General features: G+C 43.2%; 1 protein-coding gene across 1 annotated transcript in view; it reads right to left on the reverse strand.

Moving 5' to 3' along the window:
* Nucleotides 1-1,292: 1,292 nt before the first annotated feature.
* LOC134876143 (cytochrome P450 26B1) overlaps nt 1,293-11,063 on the reverse strand; it is a 30,748-nt gene continuing 20,977 nt past the window's right edge. Inside the window, exons 3-7 of the mRNA XM_063901013.1 lie at nt 6,760-6,878; nt 6,345-6,501; nt 6,049-6,204; nt 4,357-4,638; nt 1,293-4,085 (exon numbers count right to left, since the gene is read on the reverse strand). Coding sequence (XP_063757083.1) covers nt 3,693-4,085; nt 4,357-4,638; nt 6,049-6,204; nt 6,345-6,501; nt 6,760-6,878 — 1,107 coding nt within the window. The 3' untranslated portion in view covers nt 1,293-3,692. The remainder of the gene's footprint in view (nt 4,086-4,356; nt 4,639-6,048; nt 6,205-6,344; nt 6,502-6,759; nt 6,879-11,063) is intronic.

Below are 11,063 nucleotides of genomic sequence, written 5' to 3' on the forward strand. Positions count from 1 at the left end.
TTGTGAAGAGTACAATAACAAAGTAGGGAACATTTACAGCAAGACCATGAGGAACAATCAGACTCGATTTATTGAAGTCTTCTTTGATCCTAGAAAATGGTTTGATCACGTAGTCGAAGGGATGGTTTAGAAAGACCCTGTCAAGGATTTTTACCACCCTAACCAAATGCTGCAACTTCACATCTTTTGAATGTGTTTGTCGGAGCTATATTTTGATTCATATTTTATCCAACATTTATTTGAGTAGTTTCCAGGCTTTTATTTTGAAGGCACGTTTGGGCACCTGGTGTTAGAGACAGGTGGTGGTGGGAATAGGGCACCAATGGGCACATGTTTTTTTACCAGGGTTATCCGGGTAAGAAAGGAAAGGAATAGAAAGGGAATCAAAAGGAAATTGGGTTCATTGTATATTGATCATGGGAATAAATGGACCAAACGGAGATTCTTGTCTGGACTTGCATCCTTGCTCTGCGTAACTCGTGCCTCAGCGGCCATTTTACTTGAAGTTCATTATATGTTTATTTTTATAGGATTTTGGCCGCTAGATCTTGAATACTGTGCAGGATCTTTCCACGTTTACTTTGGTGGCTTTGCTGTAGTGTAGATGGACGTAAATCTGTAAGTAGGTCTAGATTTGAAACAATCCTGCCAGGATTACTTCAAGGTATCCATTCAGTCTTTGATCGCCATTCATATTTGTCTCTACACGTAAGCTTTGGGAGGTCTGGACCAAAGTATCCATGAGAGTTTTTGACTTTCCTGAGGGATTCGTGGTACTGCCAAAGCCTGAAATAGTGTGCAAAGTAAGGTTGTTAATGTCAAACACATGGTGCAACACTAATTGATCATTGGAAACCAGATTGTGTTTTGCCTCAAAGTAGAAATGAGCGGTGGCCTTTGAGCTGCTGAACTGTAACCGAGCCTGAATAATACCGAGTGTCACGTGCAGATATGGTACGAGTAGTTTAGCATAGCGCTGACCTTAGCAGGTGGGTGTGTTATTTTAGAAAATACTGCCGTTGGAAAGCAGTTTATGAACAGTTTATTTAAGCTGACAGAAGGCACCTGGTCTCACTTGTTCCCCATCCACGAGGTTTCTAACCATTCTGATTTACATGTCGGTGATTCCAGTGCTCCCAGCTCGTTAGCATGCACAGGCTGCCTGCCATCTGCTGGATTTGCATGCTGGACGTGCTAGCTCGCCTACTTCATGTGGTTTAAAAGAACAAGTTGCTTTCACACGTTATGCATGCTTTAGCTAGCTAGAAGAAGAGGAAAACTCACTGTTCAGATATCTTTACTTTATAGTTTATTACAGGAGTACATTTAACAATCACGGTAACAAAAAAAAGGAAAGGAAGAAAGTAGAAGACATTCATATTTAAACTAAATGAACATTTTTCCTGTAAAAAGAAATACATATGTACAGAATGACATAAGACAGAGAGGTGAGAGGAAGGGGAGGTGTAGTCGCAGGGCACTTAAAAAATAGACATACCTCGCAAGTGCTTTCTGTTTCCCATAATTAATATCAAATAAAATGCAGTGATAATAAGTCTGAATAACAAAACAAATAATAATAATTATTACACTTATCAAATCAACAATATTAACATTTTAAACACTGTTTACAATATAACTGAAATACATAACATTCTAAATACATCCAATATTTACCTCCTCATTTAGGCTAAAAACTCTAGATCTGTAATAGAATAAAAAATAGCATTTCAAATATCTTATAACAACAATATTAATCGTACAATAACATTAATATTAGGGTTATTAGTAGACGTAAATAGCTGATTTTCCACATGGCTTGCTAAAGGAAGGAATATTGTACAAATTAATATACACTATAGTCTATTAATGCTCCTTTGCTTTCACAAATATTCCATCATTATTGGGTAATGATTTTTTTTAAAAGCACTTGATACAAACTATTGCAATCTAGAACTCTCAAATATAAAATATACACAAGAAAAGCAGCAAAAAAACTCTTATTTTTTATATATTTTTTATCGTGAAGAAATCAGTGGTGTGGTTGGTAGAAAGAGTGAACAATGTCTCCATCTGGAGCGCTATTGGACAACAGGAATCGTCCAATGAGAGCGTGACCCTGCCCTCCCCCTGAAACCTCATTGGTCCTTTATCTCCCTCTCTCTCTCTCTCTTTCTCTCTCTCTTCTCTCTCTCTCTCTCTCTCTCTCTCCGAGCTTCCGTTCGGAACTTAGAACTCCATCCGGGTTGATTCTAGAAAGTCCGAGTCCCAGAGTTCCGTGGCGGAAGCTTCTTTTTCTCTACGTATCGGAAACGAGAACAAAGTCTTCCTCCCTTCCTTCTCCAAAAAATATGCAAAAGCTCTGAGAGTCCTGATTGTGCAATCACCTCAAACAATATCAAATAAATCTCTTTATAGCTAATAAAGTTGCTTAAACCGTGGACTTTTTAATTTGTTTTGCATTCTTAGCGTTGATTGGAGGAGCAGCAAGACAACGTGTCAACCTTCTCCACACAACTCGAAATGGCTGCACCCGAGGAGACGAGAAAACAAAAAAACAGCACACACATAAACACAGACACAGAATGACAAAGCAACACTCAAGCAGCATGTATGTAGGTTTTCCTCCGTATCCCTCTGTCTCTCCTCCTCCAGTAACTCTCGGTTCCATGAGGGCGACTTCTTTACCGACTTGTTTGCAAGATAAAGTCCCAAAGAGTACAATCTCAACGCAACATAAAAGTGTAGTTTGTGTCTCGAAGCAGACCTGGACCCTCACGACTCATTGATTCATTTACTTGAACGCGATTCCAATTGTGAGTTCATTCTGCTTGCACCGGAAACCCCTGATATGTTTTAGTTTATGCGGACAGAAGGCAAAGTCCGCTGTAATGGAAGCATTAAAGGAACTCTTTAAAATCAACGAGGATCCGTGAGTGTACAGGCTGCTTTGTGGAGAAAAAAAAAAAAGCATACAAGGAAGACTGGAAAGAAATTGCCCGTTTACGAATGTAATGTGTTTGACCCGTTAAAATATGCACCCAGTACGTCTTCTCCATCAGAACTACATCTCTATCCTTTAGCGTCTGTCGTTCTTTTTGAGATTAGCAGATTGCATGAGTTGAATCCAGGCGGTGCCGTGGAGAACTCTGGGTCAAATTTGACAAAAGGACATCTACAACTATCAGTCTATATAGCCATCTATTTTACCCTGCTCTTAAACTGGTTCACTGCGTTTAATTTAAGCTAAAACATCCTATCCGTTCGTCAGATACCCTGTGTCATCCAAATCGCTTTCCTCCCCCAACCATCTTCTCCTCTTTCAACACTTCATATTCCCAAAAGTACCCCTATACTTTTCTTTCTCCCATTGTGCACTACCCACCTTTTCTGTTTCAAATTATATTACATAGCTTTTTTTGTTTTTGTACATACATTTAGTTTGTATATTTCTTTAGAAAAATACACAGAATAGAGCATAGTTAAGAAGTTTTTTGGCAGTTTCTCTCTCTGAGGAAAGTCCTGATCATCATCAGTCGTAACAAGAAAGACTTTTCTCTCAGTCTGAAAAGGAACCTCCAACTTGGCGGAGGAGAAAAAATAAGAACTTATTTCATTCCTTCCTTCAATCTTCTCCTTAAAGACGTCTGCGATCACTCTCCCCCCGCCCTTACTCGTCAACGCTCTGCCCTTCAAACAGTGGCTCCCAGCAGCTCTTCCGACTTGGCCATGATCTCGTTCTGGTTGGAGTCCAAGCCGTAGAACTTGACCTTCAGCCCGTCGACAGGGTGCACCACCGGTACCGTGATCACCCGTGGAAACTGCCGGGTCGCGAGCTCGAAGCGGCTGGTGCTGGCCAGCTCGATGGCGAGGATGCGGAGGAAGAGGGTGGCGAGCTGCTTGCCCAGGCAGGACCGGACGCCGCCGCCGAACGGCAGGTAGTGGAATCGTCCCTCTTTGTCTTCTCCTCGCTCCTGGCTGAAGCGGTCTGGGTCGAAGGCGTCCACGTCCTTGAAGACGGCCGCGGTGTCGTGGGTATCCCGGATGCTGTACATGACGCTCCAGCCTTTGGGAATCTGGACTCCCTGGAGACACAAAGAAACACAGCAAATGAGCAGGGTTGCGGTTCCCAAATCTGGAAGCGTCAAACTTAGGAACGTCAGCTAAGGCCAGGAACTTTGGAGTTTGGCATCAATCTGTTTGCAGTTTGTCTACAAACATTGGGGGATTCATGGGTAAATATGCCCTTACATTTTTGTGTTTTGGTGTAGTTTCCCTTAGTTATTGTATGAACTTCACATTTAAATCATTACGTGGCGACAGTATTCAGTTGGGAAGTATTAATGGACCACTCACGTCCAGTTCGAAGGTCTGCATGGCGGTCCGGTAGGCCCCTGAGACCGGAGTATAGAGTCTCAGCACCTCCTTGATGACACAGTCCAGGTACTTGAGGCTCACGATGGTGTCCAGCCTCAGCTCTCCAGGTACAAGGCAGCCATTGTGGAGGAGACCCCTGGCCCTCAGCTCCTCCCTCAGGCGCTCCAGGACGGTAGGGTGGCGCAGGAGCTGCATGATTAGCGAGGTGCTGGCGCTGGCTGTGGTGGCAAAGGCGGCAAAGATCAGCTCGATGGTGGACTCCTGTGGGAGGAGAGAGGAGGTGTGTCAGGGCACTGGTTTGAGTGATTACCGTCTCAGATTGATTCCCCTCTTTGTTTATGAACTTGCAACCACTGAAACTTTCTTTAAACAGCCTCTCAACACATATCTGTCTGCCAGATTCGTGAAAAGCCAGTCATATATATGGAAAGTAAAGCGTAATTTGGCACAGATTTTCTCTGAAAACATAACTGCAACAGAGCATTTGAGTTGATTTTCCTTTACTTTTTGGGCACTCAAACTGTATTCTGGCTTAGCTTCTGAATAAAGGGTCCAGACAGTGGACATATTTTCTAAATGCTAGTATTGTATGCTAAAGGGTGAGGGTGAATATCAGCCAAATGCCAAGCCATAGCCACCGAACATTAAAAGGTTTTCACAGCCAGCATGTTGTCAGCGGCCTTTTGATTTCCTTTGAAAATATGTAATAGTTTTGTCATAATTATAAAGCTAAACCTTGGACCTCACCTTACCTTTGGCACGAAACCATTACCCCACACCTCACGCCTGCCATTTGTTTCATAATGAGACAAAATCCCAAAAATCTAAAGTCAATACATAATAAAGTATGATGTTTTTCATTCCTAAAAAGTAGCGTACTTGGAAATATGAAGTCCAATGACAACAGTTGTTGAAGGTGGTGGAATAAATAACACCACCAGAATAACATCGTTATAAACCCCTGATATGCCATCATCAGTGTCAAAACACATCTCCGCCTCACCCCACATGAGTGTGTTATATAGGCGTGCGTCAGGAAACTGCAGGAGAGTGCTCCGGCCTGGGCCTCTGCGACAGGGGCTCCCCAGTTCACGTTGTGTGTGTATTTATATACTGTATGTGTGTGTGAGTGTGTGCGTACAGGAGGCCTCTTTCAGACCCCTAGCAGGGGGAGTGTTGACTTATTTTTGGCCCTGGACTTAACCCAGAAACCACAGTGAGCAAAATACAGGCAGCGAGAGTTGAGTTTCCACAGAATTCCTCAGAATTACTTTAATAGGTAAATAGAGGGTGTGCCTGTCTGCGAGTGTGTGTGTGATTCTTTTACCGTCTGCCTACGGCCATCAGCTAAGCATCCCAGCAGTCATATTTAACACATATAGATGTTTATCATAAGTCACTTTAATTGCTCATGATGCCAAGATGATTTGTAGGAGAAATTATGCTAATTGTTTGTGTGTATGTGTGTGTTCAGTCGGCCAAGACGGATTCCCTTTGGCAGCACTTTGCTAGGTAAACAGTGAGTGTGGTCTATATGTTGAACACATAGCATCAGAGCGTGGATCTGCACTGGACGTGTTAACGCCGTGTGATGGAGGGACTTCTTGTGCGTCTGGCTTCTCTCCGGCACATGTTTGCACACCTCCCGCTCAGGTGACTTCTATGCATTACCTTCAGTTCCTGCATGGTGAGCTCGGTGCCGTTTTCTTTGGCGCTCCCCATCAGGACGTCAAGCGCGTCGCTGTAATCCTTCCCCTGGGAACAAAGCGGCTTCTCCCTGATGGCCTTCTCTATGCTTTTCTGCAGGGTGTCTCGAGCACGGATACCCTGTAAGGAAAGCTATCATTAGCATTCTACAAAAACAGACTGATTTATACCCAAACCCCCCTATCATTTATTTTTTGGACCCAAGATAAACTAGTTTGCTTCTGGTCCAATAAAAAGGACTTGAGGATGTCAATACATACCTTCCTGTATCCACTGAAGGGCAGGTCTATGGGCAGGCTGAACAGGTTGTCAACAAAGTCCTGGAAGGTCGAGAACAGATGCCTCATCTCCTCCTCCGACACCCTGAATCCCAGCAGCACCCTCACCGCCATGGTGAATGACAATCTCTGGCTCTCCCTGGAGGAGAAAAAACAACCAATTATGACCTCAATCTAATCTATGGAGAGACCCTCACTTGTATTTACTCTTGCACCCCATTCCTAACCAGCTTGTGTTGTACGACTCTTGCCGAATGAATGTTTCTACGCTGATGAGGTTCCACTTTATTCGCAAGAGTTTTAAGTTGTTCATCTTGTAAACTATGACCCTACCCATTATTTGAAGTGCAATGACATGTTAACCTGTTGTGTTTCTACCCTAGGACGCCCGTTGTACCTGTAGACGTTGATGGGCTCGGGGTTGGAGCTCCATACTCGAAGGCTCTCCTGGATGACCTGCTGGATTTTCGGGAGGTAGGACTCCAAGGCCTCGTGGCTGAACACTTTGGCAAACACCTGCACGGACACAGAGAAAGAGGCATATAGTTTTACATTTGAAAGGCATAATGCGATCACAGATAAAGATCAACAAGGTATTTCATTAAATGATCAGAAGTTGTACGACTTGGCACACAGAGAGAAAGCATAGAGACATTTGTTTGGACAAAAGCTCTGATTAAGTGAAAGACTATTAATCACGTCTACACATTTCAACCAGTCAGTGCATTACTGGTGATGCTGGAATTGCCATGAAATTTGGCACAGATATCCCTTGTGCCTTCAGGATACATGATACTGACTCTGGTGACCCCCTGGCTTTCACCCAATGACACCATGAGGTTTATGTTTGTGGTTTTTGGTGAAATCAAAAAGTATTGTTGGATTGCCATACAGTTCTGTACAGACTGTGCATCCTAGAGTGAGTTGTAGTAAAGTTGGCTATTCTATACCTCTCCCATCATCATTTGACACATGCATTTGTCAATGACAAACACAATTTAATGGCAAGTCACTCACTACAACACGATAGAGCAGCTTTAACTCGATGGCCATGTGCTGAAATGTTGCACAGTGGGACAGAGTTACCCCTCTTTTTCCCCTTCTGTCACATCTCTGAAACATTCTCTATCCATTAATCCATTTCGAATCAAACATAGACAAGACTTTCCATCGTGTGTTCAATCGAATTCATTCCCATTCCTTATTCAATCCCCCCCTTCCCTCTTTGCAGGGACTTATACATTGTGGAGGTTTTCCCCTGTAGTCAGCAGAAGCAGAATGACAGCAAGAGAGAAGAGAGAGGGGGAGGAGGGGGGAGTTAAATCTTTCCTGGCTGCTCGGAGTATTTCTTAGTAGGAATCAGTCACCAGTCTTCAGTGTTGTTTGGACAAATAACATTCCTTCTGATTTACCCTCCAAAAATACTCCAAAAAATGAGTTAGAAGTGGAGAAGACTGGACTAGAATCAGCCTTTTATTTGAACACAGTCATTAATACTTTAGACAAACACCTCTCTGAGCTTACAAGTGAATTTTTTAGTCATAAAGACCAAGAATTTAGTATTTTAGCTCTGACTTTTGAGAGGTCTAGAGGGTTTAAGCCATCTTATTCTTCAAGTTGAAGGACCATTGGAGGTTTTATTCAATAAAGGGCAAGTTAGGTCCCATGGTTTGCATTATCTGCGCAATGAAATGGAGATACTTCTCTCTGGTGTATCAATTAACTTTTGCATTTACATTAATTTGTTTATTTAATGAGCTTTTTATTGTCCAACCTGCACAGACTCCTAATAGCACTCATGCAGATTGTATCTCAGGAAAACCAGTGCTGTAATTGGATGATTACGTTTTTAAAGCTCGTCATGCAGAAGGAAAGGACTTTATTATGTACGTGCAACATGTTTTCAATAAGGTAATACGTTGAAACAGCAAGATAAAGTGTTCCTGCTTGTTTCCACAGAGACATAATGGAGTCTCAGAGGAAATAAAAGGAGCTTCTAGAAGGATTAGAGCCCAGGCCAGTGACGGTACATGTGGTTCCTGTGGTCGATGTTTCAGTCACCAAACCATCAGTTCGGCACCGATACTTTTATTTACTCATTTTCCTCTTATTTCTCCTCTGTTGCCCTTTTACGTCTCTCTCTCTCTCTCTCTCTCTCTCTCTCTCTCTCTCTCTCTCTCTCTCTTTCTCTCTCTTTCTCTCCCATCATTCCTTCAAAACCCCTGCTTGCCTCCCTCCGTTGCTCCCTCAGAATGAATGAACAATAGTCCACTGAGCTGGTGCTGTGTGTGTGTGTGTGTGTGTGTGTGTGTGTGTGTGTGTGTGTGTGTGTGTGTGTGTGTGTGTGTGTGTGTGTGTGTGTGTGTGTGTGTGTGTGTGTGTGTGTGTGTGTGTGTGTGTGTGTGTGTGTGTGTGTGTGTGTGTGTGTGTGTGTGTGTGTGTGTGTGTTACGTTGCATTGGCTGTATATATATATGCTGTGTGTGTTAGGGAGTGGTTAGTGCAGATCACAGGGCGCTCTAAGACGTTAGCAGCACTACATTTCCTCTGCTGCCGCACCCTGGGCCCTCTGGTCCCAGATCAGCTTACATGACCTGCTCTCCAACCCCGACCACAGGGGATTACACACACTATCTGACCTCAGGCTGTGGGGGGGAGGGGAACACAAGGCCGTCGTGGCCGTCCTGTAGTCTGCTCGTGCTAAACGAATGCCAACGCGTGATTGATTTGTCACCGCCTGGTCGGCCGTGGGTTAGCTGAACTAGGGTTAGGGTTTTGGAGACTACTGCTTTGGAACTGGATGCAACTTGGAGGAACGATGCATCTGTCTTTCAGTATTTACAAAACAACGTTGAGTTTCCCTTGACGCTCGCTATGGTTACACGGTAGTACCAAGTTGCATATTTGGTGGATTGGCCCAAAAACGGACGTCATATTTGTTTGTCACTTGGTCGGCTGCTGAGTCAAACAATAAGTTGGTCGTCTCACATCTTCTGAGTAATTGAAATGATTACTTAGTCATTTTCTGAGTCATTTATTCTGTGGTTATGCGGTGAGTGTTGGTACGCTGTTGCAGTCAATCATTCAGAGTACAGGATTTTTCATCGGTAAATTGGAAGTTTTTTTTGTTGGTTAATGAAGAATCCAATTAAGAGCTTTCCACGACAACGGTTTGAAACCATGACTCAGCTGTTCATCTTTGCCTGAGCCAGCTGTTTTGTTCATCACTTACATAATACAGAAAGATCAGGGGAGTATTGAGTAAGCCAAAAAAAGAGGTTGTGTAACAAAGTGAATTTAGCTATTGAACCCGTCTGCACTGGATTATGCATAATTGGTCAATTTCAGCGAGTACTTTGCCTATTCCACACACACACACACACACACACACACACACACATTCAGGAATAGCAGCAGAGCTACTGTGAGTCGCTGTGTGTGTGTGTGTGTGTGTGTGTGTGTGTGTGTGTGTGTGTGTGTGTGTGTGTGTGTGTGTGTGTGTGTGTGTGTGTGTGTGTGTGTGTGTGTGTGTGTGTGTCTGTGCAGGGAGGCCAAGACTGAAAGGTAACTACAGGTCACACACACATGTGCTATGGTATCTCCCTACATGTTGTTTTATGCAGTGTCACTCTGGGACAGGATTGTTGACTGTCTTCTAAAGTCACACACACACACACACACACACACACACACACACACACACACACACACACACACACACACACACACACACACACACACACACACACACACACACACACACACACACGGTGTTCTAATAACGTCCATATGTCTTAAATTATGTGAAAGTGCTGCGAGCTGCTGGTTCCACAGACATGTAAAGACTCCTTTATTCTTCTCTCTGCCCTCCTCTCTCCTTCTCCTCTTCTCTTTACTCCCACCTCTTCCCGTCTCTCCCTGCCCCTTCATCCATCCTTTTTTTAAAATACTTTTTATTCCTTTCTCTTAGTCAAACAAGCAGTCCATCCATACGTCTTTCTCTATAATCAACTCGAATCGGAAAGGAGCGGTTGCTTTGTTGGCGACTTTAAGATGCAAAGGTCACCGAGGCAATGTCAATTTAAAGTCACAAAGGAGGTTAAATCACATGAATTCAGCTTATGATTCGTCTAAAAGCATGTTAACGGAACATCCACACACTATTTCTTTCATGCATGTGACCCTTTGAGCTTATATTTCCTGGGAAAAGTCATGCAACACTGCCTCAGGTGCTGCATTAAAGTATTTAAAGCAACTTTAATAGCAATAAGTGAGTACTACTTTGTACTTTCTTGCCCATAAAGCACTATTAAGACCATAATGAGAACAAAAACATCCCCTTTTTCTTTTAAAATGTATATATAATACTTTATTTAGACTCCTCTACAATTCACTGTTCATGATTATTCTCTATTTATATGTGACTGATTATAGTCCAGTGAGTAAAGAGGGGTTCAGTCAGAATTGGCAGTGCCCTCTACTGGTGATGAGCAGAAGTACACACACACACACACACTCACAGCTACACTTATGGCTCCTTTATTTTTCCCTGATTATCACAGCGAGAAAAACACGAGTAGAGAGGAAAGGAAAACTGGCCCGTGTGTAAAACAGTCGGAAAGAAAACAGGTGGAAGACGTCGGGTCTGAACGTGACACTTAAATTGAGGCAGATGGCAATTCAAATACCACCACATGTCCTT

The sequence above is a fragment of the Eleginops maclovinus genome, chromosome 14, assembly GCF_036324505.1.
Source record: "Eleginops maclovinus isolate JMC-PN-2008 ecotype Puerto Natales chromosome 14, JC_Emac_rtc_rv5, whole genome shotgun sequence".
In the NCBI taxonomy this organism is placed as follows: domain Eukaryota; kingdom Metazoa; phylum Chordata; class Actinopteri; order Perciformes; family Eleginopidae; genus Eleginops; species Eleginops maclovinus.